Source organism: Diuraphis noxia, unplaced genomic scaffold (assembly GCF_037042655.1).
Source record: "Diuraphis noxia isolate RWA-SAM2 unplaced genomic scaffold, SU_Dnox_SAM2 contig0002, whole genome shotgun sequence".
NCBI classification, from domain to species: domain Eukaryota; kingdom Metazoa; phylum Arthropoda; class Insecta; order Hemiptera; family Aphididae; genus Diuraphis; species Diuraphis noxia.
Genome location: NW_028301712.1, coordinates 53244795 through 53269303, shown reverse-complemented (window position 1 = coordinate 53269303; position 24509 = coordinate 53244795). Strand labels below are relative to the sequence as shown.

Genomic DNA, 24509 nt, shown 5'->3' with positions numbered 1-24509 from the left:
TGTTAAAACAAACCTGGTCACAGTTATAAAAAAGCAATTTTCAACTTAATACAAAGTTATTGATTATTTTTTTTTAAACCTACTAAATCTTTAAAATCCAAAAAAAATGTTGGCATTTATCTACATATAGTGTAATAAGTTATATACTTTATTATATATTATACTATTCAGTATGCATATAATTAATATAGTAATTATATTTTATACGCATACTTCATATTATAAGCTATAGTATTTTGTATTATATATTTAGATTTTTTTTAACTATATATAGGTACCTATATACAATTTTTTTTTTTTTTTTTTGTTTTTATGGTATAATAAAAACCAGTATTTTGTCTCAGGTATTACCTAGTCTAATTTATGAAGCACGTAATATTTATATCCATTATTGAAATTGATATTTGTCACCTACATATAATAGGTGGTAGAATGAAGAACACGTTCTACTACTGTTACGTACACATTTCACAGGATTTTATTACCAACACTTACTATTATACATATTATTAATAATAAAATGTATATTATGCAATTATGGGAAGATAATTTTGTTGATAATTAAATGTGTTACATCTTAAATGCACGATAATGCATATTATATTTATATCTCGTTAGTATAGGTACATCGAACATATGAGTATAAATAAAATTGTATTTTTATAAGTTTTTCTATGTTGGGCCTTGATACTTTGTAATTCATCTGAAACATAATAGATATATGTGCATTTAATGAATATAATATCACCTAGGCATGTCTGTACTATATTTATATACTATTGTACTACAAACAACTATATACTTTAAGAAAAAATATGTATGGCTATTAATTTAAATGAACCATCTGAGTCGTAAATCTGACTTGATGTTAATTTTTTAGTTATCACTCACAAATTATGAACAATGTTTTTCAATAATTGTAATATTATACGTCATATTCATTAAACATGCTAAATATAGCTAAATATAATATAAATATAATTAAATATGAAAAACATTGATGAATAATTTTATACACATTTTAGTATAAAAGTTTAGTTAAAACATCACTAAATTGAAGTAATTTCTAAAAACTTCTTAATAAATTGTATTATTTTATAATAGTTTATATTTGATTGGTCAAATTATATCAATATTATAATAATATTTCTTAAAATGTTTGTATAGTACCAACCAATTATCACAAACAAAATTTCTACATCTACATTATTTAAGACATTTAAATAACGGAATATACTTTTAAATATTGACTTAGAAAGAAGATTAAATTACATTATTTGTATACTACTTATATAAATTAGTTACTTATGTCCATCGGGTAAATTAGAAATGTTGAGCATTAATTAATTTGCAGCTTTAGGCTTTTGCGAGAATTTCGAAATAAATTAACAATGAAAAAAAGGCATATATCAGTTATTAGAATACTTAATTAAAAATAATTCATGTTTCTGATTTTAAAAGTAATGAAGCTGGTTTATTGATTATCAAATAATACTCGGACGATCGTCGACCACATAATTGTAATATATAGCTTATAATAATTTAAAACAATCGGCTTATTGTTTGCGTATGAATTCACAACTGAAATATTCTTGGAATGTTAATAATCTAAGATTTTGAAACAAAGATTTAAATTGTTGTACTAAATTTCTTTTGTTTTTTTTATTTGTATAAATTTCTTTGCGCATTTTTGCTATTAGCTTTTTGATAGTTATAGTGCTGGAGTTGAATAATGCAGCACATTTATTCATAGAACATAAATTGTACATTTATATTAATATTATTTGTTGGATTTAGATCTAATGATGCTTGATAGTTTGTTATACAAACAAAAGTCCTTGGAACTACGGTGTCCACCACGATCTACTAACTGAAACAATATACAAATACGTATGAGCCCTATAAACATTTAAAACACGCAGGCCCGAAGGTTCACTTTCACTGAAACATTTTATTGATTATTTATCATAATATATTGCTACATTTCTAAAGTTCTTAATACCATAAATGTTTTTTTTTTTATTATTATTTTAATTAAGCCTCAACAACAAAGGTTATTGGCTATAAACATTAATATTTTTTTACATAAGTATGTAGCATTAACAATAATATATACATAACAATAATAATAGTATAAAAAATAGATTGAAATATATCTAGATTAAATTAGTTGGTATAGTTTAATTAGTTTTAAATAATTAATTAATTTTTCTACGTTGATTAGCTGTGGACTTGGATATGTTTTATCGTCCAGCTCTAATTTAAAATATATAACAGAAAAATGTAATAGTTGTTTTTTTCTTTTAATTATAAATCTAAGGAACAACGGATATATGGGCCAATAGCTGTTAATTATTTAATTAATTATAGTTTTTTTCCTAATGTATAAAAAAATCTTAATTATATTATTTTAAATTATATCCAATAATTTATATTTTGTTAATAATATTAAGATTTGGTAGGTAGTGTCTGCGTCCGGTCTGAGTGTAACCAGCTTCTAGGGTGTTGGGATTTAGAGTTTTTTTAGTTCATTTTTTAATAGTTTTTACATTATGACATTAATTTCTGATTTTCAACTAAAAGCTTAAAGTTAACATATACTATATGTTCTATAGGTTCATTGTTTAATTAAATGTATATGCCTACTCAAAGTACATTACTCATTTACACACATACATTGAAGTACAAGTATAAATGGAAGTACTTATGAGCATTAAATATTAATATTTTTTTTTTTTTAATTTAAGCTTTCAATAGCGTTGGTCATAGTTTTTGTTATTGTATGAAATATCCTTGAAACGTCCCCTAATTTGGGAATCCTATGTTATATATTCGAAAAATGTATTTTGTGAACATTTTGATTCAATAAAGTTTCTGAATGATAATATTTCAAGGATTTTCTCATTATTAGGTAGTAGGTATATAGTAGCATAACTAATATATTTACCATACAGTTATTTATCATCCCACGAACACAATTTTTAAGCTCATTATTATTATTCTGTTTGTTCTTGTAAGATACATGTTCAATGAGATCGTCTTGAACACAGGTCTTTCTAGGATAATATTAACGTTGTATCGAAAAAATTGTGTCTACACACTTACGATAAAAAAATTTTAATCTGTTTTTTTTTCAAGATACAAGGTCGACATGAATTAAGAGCATTTATTATTTTGCATCCTACTTCGCGAATCCGCCTCCGGATTATCATCCTACATGTTTACTAAACGAATCCCACTTTTTGACACTAAGTGATAATTTAACATTGACATTGATACAATTTAATGTTCGTATATATGATAATGTAATGATAGGTAGTAGGTACTACCTATTATATATGTAACTGAAATGAGTAATGAGTTGCAACAATGCATATAAACAACGCATGTTAGGTGCGTTGCGATTGTGTAATCCCTGCACAAGGACAATAGTTTGAACAAGAAGGTATATTTATGTTTATAATATAAGCCTCAATATAAGACAATTAGATAGGAAAATATGAATTTCAAATTAAAATGACTACTGCTTTTCCTTAATGATATGAAATTAATTTAGATAATATGAAACATTAGATAGTATCGAAATATTAACTGTAAATTAAACTTAGCTAAAACAAAGGTTAAACAATAAAAATTTTATTTATGTATATAATTTATTATAATTTGTATACCTAAGAATACGAGAATTCCCATTTCCTTCAATAACCTACCCATGGGTTTTTTTACTTAAGGCTACTTCCTACATAAACGAAAACATCCATATTAAAATCTGATTTATAGGTATAGAATATGTTTTTATACTTTGTTGTTATATTTAAAAGAATTTTCATCATGTAAATTGTTCTTGCTACCTATTCATTATTATGTAATAAATATATCATACATTTTAAAAATGATTAAACTTATAAATAATCAAAATATTAACTATAAACTATACTGGACTCATTATAGGTACAGAATTCCAAATTGATCAAACTGTTAAGAAATGCTCGTTTCATACAAAATTTTAGTGTAACTAATACTTAATATGTAGGCATATAAATTTCAATACATTTCTTAACATATAAATATCATAATATATTGATTATGATAATTCACAGGTATCAAAAGTAGAACAGTTATCACTGATTACTTACATTATATTGTTTGAAACAATAGATTTGATCCGTGTTATTTTTAAATTGATTACGGTTTTATTTTTTTTTATTTTCTTAAATAATTTGTTACTAAATAGGTAGACACCTAACAACTAAACAGATTTAAGAATAATTTTTGTCAAAAACATGTATTGACAAAATGTGACAGTTTAGTAATGAAATTCGACACACACGACCGTATAATAATTCAAAAGGCAAAAAGAACTATTATAAAACGAGATTTATTTTAAACTAGTTTTAGATATTGGTATAAGGTATTTTCGATTGCTTAAGACTTATTAACTGTTTATTTATTCTGTATGATATATAATGACTGATGAGTTATAAATATTATTGTTTAACGGCGTATTTAAATCGTATATACCTACTCTCAATATGTGTTTCTAATTTTATTAGATCGCATCTCCGCACTATGAATCTAAATTTATTTTTAGGAGTATTACATACGTGCTTGTATTAAAATAATAATATTTGACTCATTTGGTATATTAATATGTTTCTTAAACTCTAATTATATTGTTTAAGTAAATTCAAAATTAAGCGAATAATAATTAGACTTAAAATTGTGTGGGAGTAAACGCATAATTACGCTCTGAGGAATGTATACTATAGACGTGATTCTGATATTTATAATATTACTGTAATTATTATTATATATTATTTTGTAAATACATTATGAGTTTTGCAAGTCGAGTAGAAACGATATAATTTATGACATTCGAAACGGTCAATATAATATATAATGAAGTTATCATTCATCGTGATTATTATCTGCAGATCAAACTGTTCGTATTTATTGCGTCCCGTCCGTAAGAAAAATTACTTTTCAAAATCGTTTATTTCATCGACGTTATTTATGGACAACAGTTTAACGATGACCGGATAATCGCGTAACATTAGATAATCTCTCTTAGTACTTCCGCGGAGAATATATCGTGTAAAAGGAAACCACTGTTTGTTTTTTACGGATTGTGGTAAAATGGTAAATACCGCGGTCCGTATGACCTCAATAAGGCAACGGCGATGCCCGTGTTTGACGATGACGGTATATTGGTTATATAGCGACCAGTGACTATACCAACGACATAGTTGGTTACACCATAATAATCAACGGAAATCCCGAATTTGAAATTTCCATGACACTACGGTAGGTCATCGACAATTTAATGAAATACATCTCAATGTAAATTCCTATCGGAACAAGTTACTTATCGAATCGGATTAATTGTACAATTTGCATAACTCAATACACATAACGATTAACGAGATAATTTAATTCAACTCTCCGTTACCCAGTTTAATTGGTAACTTTTAAACTACTTTATTTTGTTGTATATTGATCAAATAAATTATGCGAATGAAATTGACTGTATGTCAATAAATTTATTTATTTTTTTAATTGCATTGAAACGTATACATAGTACATTAGTGATTTTCAAAATGGAGGGCCACAGATTCTTTTTAGGTCCATTAATGAATAAACATTGTTTAATTTTGTCATATTCAAAGGATTGCCAAACATCTTGGTGATATTATACCAGGCCATGGCATCAAATAGATAGAGAATAGCTGGCATACATGATAATTAATTGATATAGTATACTTTATTACAAAAGGCACTTCGGTGTACATCTCTAAGCTGCACGTGACCCGGACACGAGTAACGAGCAACGAAATGATCACGAGGGAAAGGCGAATCGGATTCGCATCAAATGTGTGAAATATCAATAATAACTAGGTAGGCACCTCGCTGGTATAAGGTATAACTCAGGTTTATATATGTCAGATACTAATAGTTATCGTTACCACATCGTCACTGTAACGACGAACAATCGTAACTTTATTTACATTTAGCTTTTCTAATACACATTTAGATACGCCTTTTTTTCAGTTGTTACAGTGACTCCAAATTTTTTTAAGGTATTTTTAAGGATATTTTTCAGGTAAATCAAATTACATTTAACATATTTTATGCACGGAGCAATGCGTTTGAATGATTACACGACGTACATCCTATCGCTTAAAGATTCTGTTGTAGAGATCACTAAAGTAGGTGCCTATACTTCTAAATACCATTTGGCATGTCATTTTGCTGTGAATAATAAATCGTCACCGACACCGCGGACATGTTACACGTCGTGCAGGATACCCCGGCGCTGGTTATGATATTATTATAATACGTGTTATTGCTATAAAATAATATAGCGATGCGATCGGCCGTCAGAAGTTCCGCTTTCGATTTCCATCGTCGCGGCGGCGGTAGCTGCAGGACGACGACGACGTGTAGAGGGAACGGGCGATCGAGTCTGCGGGGACCGGTTCCGCGTGTGGTGGTCCGCCGCAGCGAGTTTGCGGCTTTCATTCGTCACGCGACAACCGTATAGTATAATATTGGTACGCGCGACGACGTCACCCGCGCACGTCGCCGCCGCCGTCAGACCCGTGTCTCGTCGTTCAACTCTCCGATCGCGAATTTGTTACCTATTTTACTTCACTTTTCTCTGTCCGCGGGCCAGTAAGTCACACGCGACCGACTATAATAATAACACGTCATATTTTATATTTCGATAAAATATTAGACATTGTTATAAAATATACATCGATAGTAATAATAATAAAATCGCCATCAGTCGGTTATTATAAGCAATTCTGCCGCCAAGTGAAATATTTTTATACCTGTGAATGTGGTATATCGTACTTGCTCTGCACTTTACACGATTTGTTTCCAATGGGATCGCAATAGTCATAGCGGTGTTGTTACTGCAGGAACCATTATGTTTTCGACTCAAGCCGACCATGTGAAATCTTCCACACGTTCTTCTAGAATCGCCCACTTGACGTATTTGTTCTACTGCATGTTCCAAGTGAGTGAAAACGCGCGCAAGATAGCCCCACCGTGTACTTAACACAATAAATGATCGTCAAAACTAGCTTTACTCAATTATTGATGCACTGAAAATGCATTAAAATTAGGTTATAAAAATATAACTCTTATTTAATACAATATTTAAAGTTCAATCTTCATTTTTACGCAACTACACCATAAAATATTCGAGTGGCCAGTGCTTTGAATTTGAGAATAAAAAATTTGTTAGCTCATTTAATCTTAATACGCCCGAAATTTAATTTTCCAATAATTAAGTACCTATATATTACACCTATAAATCTCGAAAAAGTTTTAAAGGATAAAATACAATTTTTTTTTTTTGGTATCTAGGTATCCAACATAAAAATGCCCCGAAATTGGAAAATATTGCATTTTAAATGTTTTTAAATTTAATCTAGTGACCTTATAACGGTCCTACAAAAACAGTTGGAAGTGCAAAAAGCAGGTTTTAACCTTATAGTTATTACGTAGGTAAATAGAAGTTATTATTTCCCATTATTTTAAATTTTTCAAATATATGTTTAAACACCAAATATAACAATATTCCAAGATAATTATTTTGTTAAGAATTATTCTATTTGAGTACGATATTAATTGCGAGCTTGGAAAAGTTGATGAATAATTTTTAGAACTCAGTAAATTTATCTATAAATTTATTAACTTGAGTTTTTGGTTGTTTTTTTTTACATAACTTTGTCTAAATAGTGCATTGCTAATTTCCAGACCAAACAGTTTGGAATAATTATCATTACTCATTGGTAAATAATTTTATATTTAAACTAGTTTAAGATACTACTCATAAGGTCATAATAGTTTGCTTATTGAAAAAAATTCCGATTGGTACCTACTGGATAATTTCAAACGGAGAAGTTATAGTTATATTAAAAAAAAAAAAAAAACTAAACCAGTAAAAGTTAATCGTCATTTTTAAATAACCATAAGTAAAGTTATAACTTTAAAATTGTACTTATATTTGATATAATTAATAGTCAACAGTATATGAATTGTTGGTGAAACAATCGTTAAATTTTTCAATAGAAATTACTAAGAGTTATTTGTATAATAATTATTATAATTCAAAATTATAAGTTAAATGTTGTGACATTCAAGTATAATATTATAATATTAAATATATAGGTACAAGATACTAAACTATACCTACATAAGTGAAAAATCAGTGATACCTATTTGTTCTTCCAAGTTTACAAAGATTTCTTTTCAATTTCTTGCCATCTGAACAACATGATTATTTTGTAAAGCTAATGACCTGTGATAACATATGTACCATTAGATTTGCTTACTAGAAATCTTCATACGGCCCCAGCATTTAATATTTTAACATCTCATACCTCGATATTTTCACCATTTCACATGATGCATGACAATAGAATGTTACCATAAAAGTAAATCGTCATGTGAAAAAAAACATAACAAAATTATGACGATGTACCTATTCGTTTGTAATGTACTCACTCGGTGAATTGCAAGACAAATCGTATGTTATGAACTATGAATACAAAATTATAACTTTCTATAGTGACTTAGAAGGCAGAATAGTTTATCGGAAAAGTCAATAGTTATAACAAGTATACATCTATTATTTTCATTGATTTTGGTATTAGATCTAATATTATAAATCTACCTATCAATAAATATATTTTTAATTTTAATCGGGCAAATTCAATGGTTGTATAACTATAGCATACATCTATCATACTCATATAGGTACAATAATTAAAAAGATTTTTAATTAAAAATATACTACATGTGATCATTCTCTAATTACTTTATTTTATTGTTCCGTGTAATATAGGTAGTGCCTTTTCTGATCAGTTTCAATGTAAAAATGAGAAATAAAAACAGTCGTAGGAATTTATTATTACATAATTGAACACGTGCTAGAGTTGTAGATTGTTGAGATAAAATAACTTGACCAACTGGATCATAATTTATTTAACTTGATCAGAATCGATTAAGCTAGAAAATATTTTCGACTACCTAATAATATTTTTAAGTCATGTAAAAATTGTAATACCTAATAATTTCCAATTGATACTTAAATAATCGTAATTTTATAATGTTCATCTTCTATTGAATATGCGTTATGTAAAATAAATATATATTATATTGCATAATTGACTTGAAAAGAATTTCCAAAAAGAAGTTGTCTGAAACAATTCTATAAACAATAATAGCAGAACGAATAGAACTTTGGTATCCGAAGTGATTATACACGGATAATGTACCTGTAATTAATTATGATCCATCAATAAACCTTAATATTATTATACGATATTATTATATTATTAACTACTGAAAAAAATTGACGATCCGTAATTTAATTTAAAAGATACTGTTTAAATAGATACGTATATTTAGTTTTTTTAAATAAGTAGACTAGATTTTACAATTTGTTTTCATGGTCATTATAATAATTATTATTATCCGAAGCATAAATTTTGTGCCATATGATGATCGTGTGACATAATCATGTGAGATAATGATTCTTAGTCAGACCAAAAAAATTACGTTTTGATGAGCAAGGCATTATATTACTATTACAGCATCTCTTTCACCTCAAACGTTCGTAATATCTAAGTAAACCATGTTTTACACATGAGCAATCAATTTATTTCAGCCTCGAGGAAGTTTAGTAATAGTGATACTGTCCATGCTATATAGGTGCAGTTTAACGGAAGTATAAACACGAAGTAATTTTGCAGTAAAAATAATTTCTAAATTGCATTCAACTAATTTATATTTTTATTCAATAATTCACATGAAATGGTAATGATAGTTAATTATTGAGCTTTATGTTTTTTATTATATCATTATGATATTATTTTACAATTATATTAGTTATAAATTTAATTCAATTTGAATCGTTAGTTTGAATTCCTCAACTATATAAGAGTAGTTATCTAATTATTTATTTATATTTATTACATACGCGAATATATTACCGTGATTTCTGAAACATGGTTGATTACAGTTTAGAAACTTAGCGTATCACAAAATTTAAAAATATTAAGTTTAGAAAAATGATAAATCGTTATATAATGCGATTTAAATTGATTAGGCACCTGTGATATACCTGAACTTTTGTGATTACTATTCCTACGACGCGGCAATTGGTCTCGTAAATTAGATTGACTGTATTTTTATATTGAGTTAAACACAATTAAAACCAAATCTTTTGTTTTTGAAATGTTGCACCCGTGGGGTGTTTCATTTTGGCATGATAGGTAGAGCCTACGCAAGTAATGACCTTCGTCCTGCACGGTGGTCTGTCTCCATTGTAAACAAAAGCTGTCTCGGTTGGAAGCAACTAGTGATCGACGACCTGGAACAGTAGGTGTCTCCTTCGGTGCACTAAATTAAGAACAAATTAAAAAATAATAACAAAACACTACGATCAGACAATTTAAGTTCGTCTCACTGTACCATAGATCGAGGACGAGGTCGGATCGTTAAACTCGATTGGATTAAACTTAGGGAATGTCGTTTTATTTTATATGCCATTTCATATGTCCGCTGATTTTGTTGGGTGTGACTATTCACATAAATAAGCTTTGTACATATCGTTTTTATTTGAATAACTATAGCACGATATATGAATATAATGTTAAGCAGTCAGTTAGCAGAATTTGTTTAAAATTTAAATTATATGATTAAAATTAAATTAACATATCATTATTGGAGGTGCGTAGCGTATTTTGTACGGTACGCGTGTAAAATTTTTTCGACCAATTATAGAGATTTCCTTTTACCTGTTTTCCCTCCTCTGTATTTGTAATGTTATATATTATAATATGATATTTATACTTTTTAATATAATTATGATATTGATCAAACATTATCAATACAGTATATTCTCATGTAAATTTTAACAAGGTTTCTATACTTTTTGTTTTTTTTTCCATTTTGATCAATCTTCAATATTAAAGTAAGCAATAACAATAATTAAAAAATCATATTTTGTCACAAAATATCATAATTCACTGTACAATTTAGTTAGAATATTAAAAATCTATCATCATTTTTTTATTCGGAATAACTGGTTTAGTTTTAATTAACTACTCTAGTACATTAAACTTATATTTATAAATAGATATATACATTAGGTAGTTTAAATTGTTTAGGTCATCTTTAATTTTTAGTAATTAATGATAAATAATCTTTTCTTTAACCTTAAAATATTTTTTTATTTTCAATAATTATTATACGTCTTAACAATTAAAGGACGTAGATATTCTTGATCTATAAAAGAAATAAAATATACCTATGTTCTGATATTTAATTAGATTATTGGTGCATAAATTACAAAAAGTGTATTTACCTTTTGACAGTTTTAACTAAAAATTTAGCAAAACAATGATATTAATCAATGAATAATGTAATTATTATAAAATAGTTCATACTTTTTTCTTTGAACGGGATTATGTGTAAAACATGTTAGTAACTAAATTTTAATGCATTATTATACTTATATACCGTGTGCCCCAAAAATCAGGGGCCACTTTACCACTTATTACCATGTACATATTTTTCAATTCTGTTTGCGGGACATTAAACTAGACTAATGGATCGTACATTTCTGTGACTTACAATGTTTTTAACTCATTTATTTTGCGCACGCGCAATAAAACTTACATTTTTTTAAAAGGCAACCCGTAATTTAAATATCATATTCGGGGTCATGGATTTTTTTCAAGCCATTTTGATGCATCAACTTGTGTCCTAAACCCAAAATTGACTAAACTAGAGCTAAGTAGAATTTTAAAAATTTAAAAATTCAATTTAATTATTTTTTTTTTCAAACTGTACGTGAATTTTTTTTTCTAAACACCATGAAATAGTAAAATAGTCGTTTTATATGTGTCTATTATACATATTATGTACCCATAATAAATCATTAACTTATATTATAAAAGTTGTATTTTTAAGTCGACGCTCTATAGGTAAACTTGTTTTTTCGAGCAAATTCGTACTATTCAGATCATTGTTTATTTCTTAGAATCACCGTAATAGTTTTCCTTTATCCTATACTTGGCCATTTGGGAAATAAAAGTCAACATATTATATGGTGTATATTTTTTTAATGTATATAATGATATTATGTGATTTACAGATATTATAGTAAAAAAAGCACATAGTTTAAATAAAAATACGGTTCAGTATTTTGTCGTCATATAATTTGTGGTCACGTAATAATGGTTTTGCATCGGTATACCATATTTGATATTACTTTTGTTTCAAATCGATGTTGAACGGTGTTTTTCTACATAACTTTGATTCATTATGTAGTATACATACATATATCATAGAAGGTCCTATATTATACTCTAAATTGTTTTTCGACATATGAGTAATTTATGTGCTAGTGTTTGTTGTTGTTATTATTTTTTATTCCAAAATAAACCAATATTATGCCCAATTTAAAATGCGTTTAACGTTTCGCGGTTTCCGGTGATGTAGCACGTGCGGGCACTTGAATCTTACCATTATGTAACATTGTAACTGGTATAATATATATTGCAAATTATAGGTACCTATTATTTTATACGTGTTACCTGAAAAATTTATGTTTACTCCTTCGATGCGTTTTAAAATACTTTTGTATGATATTTATTTTCAGCAGAATATGTTATGGACTGCAATTATTATAGTAATATAAAATTTTCTTACAAAGAAACTGCACTTAAAATTATGTTTTTAGCTTAGTGCTTTAAAATGCCTTGAAATAAAATTGTTGATGTAAAGCCACTAATCGTTACCATAATAATAGTTCAGTAGGTAATTTAAAATTGTTATATTATTTTGGGGGATTTATTCGGTGTAAGGGGGTCTATAATACGGACCATATTATAATGTTATACGAAACTACGTAACGGAGGAGTTGATGAATGAACTATTTGCACAGGTCAAATGTTATAAATGTTATAATATAGCCTAAACCCCGAGTATTACTGCCGCCTGCCTTCAAATCGGTGGAATTTACGTAAAATAATATTATATATATATATATATATATATATATATATATATATATTGCAATAATGACGGTCGATCGTGGGCATGCAATTACAATAAATATATTATTATATACGCAGTGACGCCGAAGACACGGTAAAAAGCGGCCAAATATGTGGAAAATATAAAAAAAATACCCACATAATATATATATATATATCTCTCCTTCAGTGGGCCATCGCGCGCGTTTTTACGCTAATAACCATAATAACGGGTCCAGTATAGTATACTATAAGCGTAGGTATAATGAATAGAATTTTGTCGTGACCTAAGCTGAATTACACGCCGAGCACGCGTCCCGCCGGTCGTCGCAATGTAGTAGTCTGGGGCGCTTTGACCCGGCAAAACCACTGGTGAACCATAATAATATGATCGCATTATTATTATTATTGTTATTGCGCGTGTGCGCAGTGCAATATTATTATACATCATTGTTATGCATTACAACATTACAGATTCGTATGTACTATATAGGTACAACGTGATCGGGTTTGCGACATAGCGCTTGTTTTCCTTTTTATTTTCTTATTTCTCAGTAACCTTACACGCGATAACATTCGTATTATTCGTATCGCTGCATAGTTAGTTTGCCGACTACTAAGTCCTATACGCGTTTAGTATATCATAGTATTGTAATGTGTAATATTATTATGGTGGGAGACCGGTCCAACGAAGATAATAATAACATAATATTCCAACTATCGACTGCAGATGAGTGATCCGACTCGATATATATATATACGTGTCGATCGGCTCGTGCAACGATATCATTTCCGCAGTGTCCACCAAGAGAACTCTCTCGCGCGCTCCACACACACACATTAACATACGCACACAAATGTGTACGCCGTATGACGTCTTCGCAGACGACGACGATGACTTCACTTCAACTGTATTCCTGCATAATATCGTTGCATTATATCACAAATTACTTGAATATTTAAATTCCATCGCTGTGCGTTACCGCATTCTACACAAAATACTAACACATATTATAATACCTATTAATATGTATATAATATAATAATAATAATAATATTATACAGTCTGTATAATATTGTATAGGTAATATATTATATTCGGATACAATTAATAGAGCTAGGCAATATTTTTGGTCGGTACGAGTTCTCGGCACAAAATAGGTATGCGTCGACTTCCACCGCGGTTTCGTGTTATGTCATATATTATAATATAATATAAAGTAGGCACTATAGTCACTATAGGCTTATTTTTGAAACGAAAAAAGAAAACCGCTCAGATGCGTTTGTGGTAGGCGGTAGTCGGTAGGTAAATATGTTTAAAAAAATGTAAATTTTATTGTTAAAATACGTGATACATACGTCACATATTGAAATTTTGAAACGTATTGTTGGTAAAATACAAAATGCACGCCATTTACGGGTAAATATCATGTATAATAACTGCACTTCAATAACTATATCGAGACGCATACTAAATATTTTCTATTTTAATAAACAACGTGTTTTAAGATCAAATATTCAAAATAAGTATACTTAATTACCTACCAATAAAATAATATGTGCTACGACGATATATCTTATATTATGATAAAGATTTTTTCAATAACTGAAAATTAAGTAGTTATTGTGTTTAGATTGAATAAGAAATTACGTCCGTAGAGCGGAGTAATTCATAAACAGTTTATTCCGTCATGTAAACGAAACAAATACCGATCAAGAAATCATAATAATTATTAGTAGCGGTACGACTGTAAAAGAGTTATGGAATTATAGGTACCCACTATAAATTATAATCAATATAGTTAACTGTCTAAAATATCATTGTAAGAGATTATATAACTTCTATTATAACACCTGATATGTTAGAAATGTCAAAGGTGGTACAAACGGTTCATTGATGTATTATGTTCCGTAGTCGCGTTGACAGGGTCGTCACACATGTGACGAATGATCTCGTATATCACATATATTTTATCAAATGATCATATTATGAACTCATGACACTAATGGTATTGATATGTGTGTAATATAAAATAGTACTCGTATACAACTTGTACACAATGTAGACAGTTTGATATTTAGGTTCTATTCTTTATATATGTATATATAACTTTTTTATCGTCGTCATCGTGATTCGTCGCCGACTTGAGTTCGAATAAAATAAAATCGGTCACCCACTGATTCTCTTGTATCTATTCCATAATACAATATAATAGTCTTATAGTATCTTTATACTTATTATAATGCTAATAACGTGCAATTTTCACGTATTTGATTTGATCACAATCTTATAGTTGTGGATAGTGCACTCAATGCGCATTTATCAGTAGGGATTGAATTTAATAATAGGTATATACCTACATTGACTGTAAATAAAAACAAACACTTTTGACTGACCTACATTACAGTAAGGTCATACGAAATGGAAACTTGTCGAAAGATTCCGAATTGATAAAATTATATGGTTTAAACGTTTGTTGTTATTTATTCATTAAGTTTATTATGCAATGGAATTTATAGCTAGTCTAGCTTTTTTATAATATAAAAACTTGATATTTTTCGAAACATTTGTAAGAAAATTAAAAAAATTGTTAAACATCCCACTAAATATAAATTTAAATATTGCAGTAATGTTATTGATGAATAAAAATATATTAATAGGTATACATGATATACTATGAAACAAAGTGCTTATTATAATATTTTATACGGTGTCTCCTTAGCTATTAATTACTCGTTTAACAATGCGATAGGTGTTATAGTTTGCATATTTCTACTATGAATCTAGGTACATTATGAGACTATAATATGGATACCATGGCTGTTAAACTGTTTTATTGTGAAGTTAAATGTGCATGACGGCATAATGCGTTCGTAAAAAACCACCTAAAACGTAGGCACATGCCTATTATTTAGTGTAACTATAATACGTATAACTATATAATACCTAGGTAATCACTGTAATTTGGCATTTTTCATTCCATGAATTATACATTATGACAACGGGTTTCGGCCTGATTTCTATTTAAATTCGATGCATAATAATAATATTATTCATTGGTCGGCTGCAGCAGTTCGCCCGAGTTGTGAACAAAACATAATGGCAATTTGTTGTGGCGAGCTACATCTGTCCTGCCGAAGTTGCATAACTAAATAATAATTGTCAAGGAAAGAGCTGAGCAAGATAGTTGGGGATTCGCTCCGACGAAAATTCTAATCAAAAAAAAATACTCGTTTATACTTTTTGTATTTAACACTTCGACGACATTATGCCTAGAAGTACACGCCTATAATACTGTTGTGTAAATATTATTATAATATTACTAACTGACCACGGCACTACGTTGTTTTGCCATATAAATTATTTCTAATGAATATATTGGTAGTCAAACAGTGGCGCTACTAGGGGGTGCAAAAAGGTCTTTAGCACCCCAAGTTAAAATTTAGCACCCCTTGTTTTTTATATATAATTATTATTATATACCTAATATTATGAATTTTATGTTTTTAAATGATAAGAAATTTCCTGAAAAAATTTATAACTGTTTGGTCGTATAATATAATTTGTTATTTATCTTTGTTGAATATTGAAAAAGATTTATTCAATAAGATAAACTGCACCGAAACTATTTTTAATAAATATTGCATGAAACCCATAAAAATTATGCTGATTTCAAATGTATAAATTATTATTTATTTAACAGGATTATGAAATTAAAATGTTTCAATATGTTTCTGATATTGTAGTAAAAAAAGCGTATTATAAATATTATTCATTTTTTTATTTTTTTAAAAAGTCTTAATATATTTTTTAAAGTTTTGATGTATCGATTAAAGTTGGTCTATGTGTAGGGGGTGTGGGGTGCTTTGCCCCCCACGGTCCACGGCCCTGTGATGTATTCATAGATTTAGCACCCCTCGTTTTATAGATCTAGTTGCGCCTATGTAGTTAAATAAAAAATAACTAAATTATTGTAATAGTGTGTTGATGTGTTTTACTGGTATATGACTTAAAGAGGAATGAAGCACTGGAAACAATAATAAAACACTAAATATTCATTTTTTTTTAATTCGTTGTACTTTTATTATCTTCACTAATACATTTTAAATCACACCTCTATCACACATTATGAAAATTAAAATAACATTATCAGTCTCTTAGTGCAATGAAGTGTACGTTTTTATTTTTTTGTGAGTCCATCTTCAACCAACACAAATTAACAGGATGGCTTACCCACGCGATAACATGCCACGCGTATAATTGTCCATGTGAAAACACGGTGCACCCAAATTTAAGCCACACTTATTGATTATCATTTCGAATACCAATCTAATAAGGAATTGAACCCGTTTTAATAAAATTGGGATATCTATGGTAGTAATAGGGATTCGAGGTAGTAATACTTGTTTTGAATTTTTAATGACACAAACAAATAGAATATATTCAAATAAAAAAAAATAATAATAATAAAAAAAATATATTGTTCTCAAATCATATAGCACATACCAACCATTAATAAACAAAAATGTCTATCGTAAATCTCAAAATTTCTGTTTGAGCACCTCCCGCAGGTGATGAATTACCTTATTAAATTAGCCATAAACGTATTATCAGACCTACCAAATATTCACAGAAAATTTGATGAAGATCGGTCAAGCCGTTTCGGAGGAGTTCAATAAGTAACACTATATGACACGACATTTTTATATATTGATTTATCATGATACAATTCATTATTTTTATCATTATATATATTATACGATTTGCCGCATGTTTGATAATATTACTATTGTGTTTTGTTCCACCATGTCCATCGATGACAATAATAATAATAATAACCGTATAATGGAGCGTAGTGCGTAGATTTTTTCGCCTGTCGGAAGGACGGCGACGGCAACAATGACGTAAAAAAGTAAATAAAACTGTCTTAGCTAACACGTGCGAATTCTCAATTAGGCGTGTCATGTAATTCGTGTCGTACACACACATATATATAATAATAACAATATTATAGAAATATATATGACGGGCGTGCGCGCGCGAGCGATACAATCATCATTGGGGCGGTAATAACAATAGGCGCCCGCTGATCTCTCATGAATTATTCAGGCTGCCTCGCTCTACTCACCTAAATACTTAAATTTTCGCGCGTACGTCAGAATATCGACGAAAGAAATGAAAATGATTTTAATCGTGCAGAAAATACAGTTGAAATGCCAGAGTGCCTGAGTCACGATGTACCTACCTATTATTAGTGATAGGAATAATCAAAAGAATAATCGACTAATAGAATGATGTGTCTGATGTGACATGGTATTTGGCCTTAGTCATTAACGTGTTCTGACGTCAAACAACAACAAGTGTCACTAGTTCCAGGATGAGTGACAACCCTAGTTTTTAGGGTAATCTTTACTGCATATATAGGTACTCGTATTCTAACTACAGTATTCAAGTACAGATACTCATTTCGAAAAGTATTTAAAATGAATATTTGAATAATCAGCAAAAAGTATTTATTGATACTTTAAATTTTTTTACCTTAAATCAAATAAACCGAATTTCATGTTTCAAGTAAATTTTTTAGAGCATATATTTAACACAATGTTGGTGAACTTTACAATACTCAATAGTTTTATTGGCTGGAATATTAGCTGGAGTATATAGTATATAATTCTAAGAAAAAAATATATTGTTAAATTATATTATGTTACCTACTCTCAATTTTTATTTTACGTGATCAAAATTAAAGTATAAAATATATAAATCAAAAAGAATAAATTATTAAAGTGTTTGAAAATAAATATTAGACTTAAGATAAGATAGTTTGAGAAAGGTTTAAAATACTTTGTTAAAGTATTTATTTCAAAATAATTTGAAATACGTGTTTGAGTACCTAAAGAGTATTTGAATACCTTTACTCGAATACCTACTTTATAACACTGCCTACCTATACCTATTATATATATACAGGGTGATTCTTTTAAGTGGGTACACTAATTATCTCGAAAAGTATTTACTTTTTTCAAAATATTTTTTTACTTGGTTTCAAGTTGTTAAAAAACCAACGTTTTTATTAAAAAATTATATTTTTTAATATTTTTTAACCTTATCATTTTTTAAGTTTTTTACTTTTTTGAATGACAACATAGAGTTTTAATTTCATATTCCAAAGCAGAATATTTTTCTAAGTATTTTGATTTATAAAAATCAAATTTAGAACGAGTAGTTTATGAGTTATAGGTATGTATTTAAAGTTTAGACAAGCGGAGTAGTGGACAAACATTTCGCGGGGTAACCCCGTACCACTCCACTCCGCCAATCTAAACTTTAAATACTTATGACTCATAAACTACTTGTCCAAAATTCGATTTTTACGTATCAAAATACTTGAAAAATATTCTGCTTTGGAATATGAAATTAAAACTCTAGGTTGTCATTCAAAAAAGTAAAAAACTTAAAAAATGATAAGGATAAAAAATATTTTGAAAAAAGTAAATACTTTTCGAGATAATAATTAGTTTACCCACTTAAAAGAATCACCTGTATATATATATATATATATATATATATGTCGTAATATACGTAGGACATATTTGTAATATAGAAATCAGAAATTACGCATTATTATAACTGTGTGGTTTAGTACTGCTCAACGACACTAATAACATTAAACGCACGTGTGAAATATTATAATTCACAAGTCATAACTTTATGAAATATTAGGTGCACGTTGTCGCATTTGTTCGTGCGTAGGTCGCCGAATAAACATTTTGAATCGGATGCGAAACGAATCCGGTCGGTCACGGGCGCAAAACTTGACATCCATTATAATATATGAGCGACGTGTTTACTTTTTAGCCTAATGTTTTTGTTCACACGATATAATATTGTAGTTCATGATGTAGTATTAGCCCAACATACGGTCGGTGTTTAACAACAATATTGTATGTATGGTTCATATTATTTGACCATAGGTCACGCGTGTCAACTGCATTTATTTAAGTATAATAAGGTAAACGCCGCTTATAACTTATAAGACTTACGAGACTTATAAGACTCAAAGATATAAGGTTCAGTCACTTGTAGACTCAAAATCCCTTAGAAAGGCTCGGGAATATTCAAAATGTACATTTATAAAAAAAAAGTGAAGACTCAAAATTACTTAAGAAAAGTCGTAGAACATAAACTTTTCGGTGTTGATTATTATTTATTACAATAGGCGTAGCATGATGAATTCATATGGGTGCCGCGTGGGTGGTGATGGGGGGACCTTTTTTTTAAACAAAAAATGTTTCAGTTCTCACACATGGACAGAATTCTGATTCTACATTGCCTATTATAGCATTAAATTGGTCATAAAACTCACTTTGAGATGGTCCCAATGTAATTCTTGTGAGCGGAGTCTATACAGTATAAGTATAGGTACATATATCGAATATATATATAAACAATAATCTAATTTTATCAATGACATATAGCGTATAAGGAGTATCACCGCAATCGATTTCAATTAGTATTCGTCATTCAAAATCTAGCTACTTATAGCTATGACTTTTTCTTTTCATTAAATTATTATAAACAGTAGAAATCTAGACACGTGGTAAGCGTGTCAAGCCAAGTTCTATCTAGCTAACAGAACTGTCGACAGCACCTTGTGTAATATTACACGAACCATTTGTTGAAGCCACTTTTGACCCCCTCATAACTCAAAATATATTCCACATAAACATGTAAAATTTGGCACATATATTCAGACTTGCGAGATACATATTATGCACACGCTATTCCACCCCGACTTGGCCAAATTAAGTATAAACAAAAAAAAGCGTAAAAGAAAATCCAGATACTGATTATAACCCGTAAACGTAGGAAAATACAATAGTTTAACAAAAACCATTTGGAAATAATTTTATTATGAATAAGTAGCTATTAATAATTTACATACAAAAAGTAATGATGTCCCACCAAAAACATATATTATGTAAAATGATAACCAAGTTAAATACTATAATATATACCTTGGTTGTTGACTTCAACAACAAAAGAAGTGGGATCTAAATGGATACTAAGTTCAATGGTCAGTCTCAGTCCTGAAATTTATTTATAACAACATAAAATATAATTTCTTCTTATCACTTAGAATAATTTTTTGAAGCCTATAAGGTCTGAATTGGCTAGTTGTCATATACGAATTATTATTAAGTACCTACTAAAACAGTCATGGAAAAGCACTATATTCGATAGCTAGTTCTACCAGCAAACCAAATTTTTAGAAGAATAAAAAAGAACTCAAAACTTTAGAACTTGCGAAAGCTATAACATAATTCGTATACTTATGTTTACAAATAAATTTCAGGACTGACCATTGAACTTGGCATCCATTTATATCTCACTTTTTTGTCGTTGAAGTCAACAACCAAGGCATATATTATATTATTGAACTTGGCTATCATTTTACATATATGTTTTTGGTGCTAATACTATCACAACACTGCAGGTAACATAATTTGTATAATATAACCTATTTAATACAGGCATAATATATATCCATTACGTAGTTCATAAATAGGTCGTTTTGGTTTAACAATATTTGAGAATAAATTTGTTTTTATACTTGTTTTTGACTTTCGTTGAAAGCTTAACATAATATGTTAGAATTTTAAGTATAGCAGGTATCTATAATCGTTAATCTATGTATAGGTAGGTACCTACGATTGTTTTTTTGACGAAATCGCGAACGATTATAATCATGAGTTATTATAATTAATTATTAATCAAATAATAATAATAATAATAATAATAATAATAATAATTAATTACGTAATTCATCGCAACATAGAATCAACATTTAGGCCTAAATGCTGAGTAATTTTTTAATTAAAATTTATTATAATAATTCCCATCACCCACGCGTAAAATCAAATCATTGTTTCGTTTATATATAAAAAAAAAATAATTTAAATATGATCGTGATTCGTTGCCATTTATGGAACTTGAATAATATTATAAAAAGTATAGGTAATTGCGTGTTTTACATATTGTATTTTGCAATTAAGTTAAATATTGCTAAATAGGTAGGTAATAATAATAAAACAGATCAGCCAATTCAGATAAATTAAAATACTTAAATCAAGGTTATATATTGTTGTGATCTCAAAAAAATTTAAAATATTGAAGTTAAATAGCAACTTGTCGAAATTATTCTACGGACAACATATTTACGGTGGTCAGCAATATATAAGTATCAATATTTTTAAGTATTTTAAGAATCACAATTATCACATTCCATTCACATCTAGGTACACGATATGAATAAAATCATAATGTCGAGTTAGTCTAAACACATTGGTACCTACCTATTAAATGTGCGACGCGTTTCGAAATATAGTGTGAAAATATAAATACGACGTATATAGACTACAACTACCGAATCGGTTGCGACGACGATCGTGATTCGTGACCGTACTCGAAACTTTCTACTCTAGTCCTCTCACGGAAGTCGATGGTATGTTTTTTTTTTTTTTTTTTGTAAATAATATTGTTACGTTTTGACACCCGTAGTCCATACGATTTTTCTCACAGCACTCAAATACATAATAATAATAAGACATAAAACTACATAGTTACAGCGTATAGTAGGTAAGTTAAGTTGTAGAAATTGTTAATGTTACTAAATTACCACATTATTATTTATTTTTTTCATAATTAATAGGTAACCAAAAAATATTCGACTGAGTAAATTATGACTATAGTGCTACAGATCTACTCTATCTAGGTACTCTATTATTTACAAGACAATGTATTATGGTCTGTAACAGTTCTATAATGAAATGCTATTATATATTATATACCTATAGCTGATACGTGAACGAAAACCGACTAAAAATTATCAGCAACACATAACAACATTTTGTTGATAAACATTCTAATATACATGCCTATATATTTAAGTTAAGTGTACTTAAAAATAACAACGATTTTCAACTTTTATTATTTTGAATTTTAAAATGGTTATTAGTACCTACAATGCATAAAAATATGATTAGGTATAGCTTTTATGTATATTAAAGCAGCATTGTAAATAATATACATTATGTAATTTCTATAGCGGTCAATTTAACTTTTGGCATATTATTTATAAATTATTTTTGTGAAAAATTTGATATAGGTACAATTATTATTATTTTAATAAATTATATAACTTGAATTTGTTTAGTTGCTTAAATTAGATGACCTAAAATATTTTAGAAAAATATATTCAGCGTGGTTGAGTGAGATGAGACAACAGTTTTAATGGTCGACTCCAGAAGATGTTTCAAAACTCAATAGGTTTACAATATATTAATTTATTTGATTTTTTTGTTTACTTTGTACATAAGTTCTTTGAATTACATTTATAAAATTGTTATTTCGCGTTATACCTTGTGATTATCTAAAAATTTATCTCGTAACACTAAAATATAATGTTTATTTAAATTTGTTTAATATTTTTCAATTTTTTACGATCTACACAAACTCGAACGATTACATAAAAAAAAATGTTACCTAATAGTTTACTATAAGGTGTCAATACTAAAATATCTATATAATTTACATACTTATATTATAATGTTATCGAGAAGAAGCTTACCGACACTGTACATCCAACAATATGTTATAGTTATACGTGTACTAATATTTCCTGATACATATTTTAATATAATATATGCTATAGATATAGGATGAGTAGCATTGCTGCACAACATTCATGTAATATGTGCAAGTGTACGAAATCATCTCCCATGGTTGAAAATAAGCAAATAGAAATAACTATATTGTGTAGTCTTGTTATTGTCGTGGGTGTAAAAAGTAGTAATGAGTTCTCCTCTATTTGTAAACTGGTGTAGGCTGAACATAATATTATAATATTATTGACTATTACGAAATGTCGCCTTGTGGTTAAAGTATAGTCTATACTGCTGCATGCTGTGAAGAATATTGTCGGTGACGTAAATTGAACAAATATAATAATATATTATAGGTATTAGGTATGTGCATTCTGCATATATTGTGTATACATAGGTGTTTCTATACCATACTCATAAATACTTTTTTTTTTGGTTTTTTTTTTTTATATATATATTATATATATATATAGTAGAAAGATTGGAGGTAGACAAAGAAAAAATTTGTCAAAATATTACGAAATTGACGATATCATTAATTAATGTAAGAAAGTGTAATTCATAAAAAAAAATGGATATTATTCGTGATTTCCCTAAAAGATAAAACCAATTAATCATTCTTTTATTATTCATGACAATGGATATAATATATTATTATATAACAGCCGTTATTGCGTATAGTAATAATTTTAATTCTAAAACAAGATTATAAAAACCATTTAATCTTACGTACATATGAATACATGATATAGGTCTCTAATAATCTCCTATACATCATATTTCATC

The 24509-nt window shown here is 28.3% G+C and overlaps 1 protein-coding gene across 2 annotated transcripts in view; it reads left to right on the top strand.

Moving 5' to 3' along the window:
• Positions 1-24509, top strand: part of LOC107163787 (uncharacterized) — a 35690-nt gene that overhangs the window by 1344 nt on the left and 9837 nt on the right. The window contains exon 1 of one of the 2 annotated variants that reach the window (XM_089219203.1): positions 6516-7021. The exons of the other annotated variant lie outside the window; for it this stretch is intronic. Coding sequence (XP_089075329.1) covers positions 6932-7021 — 90 coding nt within the window. The 5' untranslated portion in view covers positions 6516-6931. Of the gene's footprint in view, positions 1-6515; positions 7022-24509 lie in introns of those variants that run through there. 2 annotated transcript variants of the gene reach the window in all.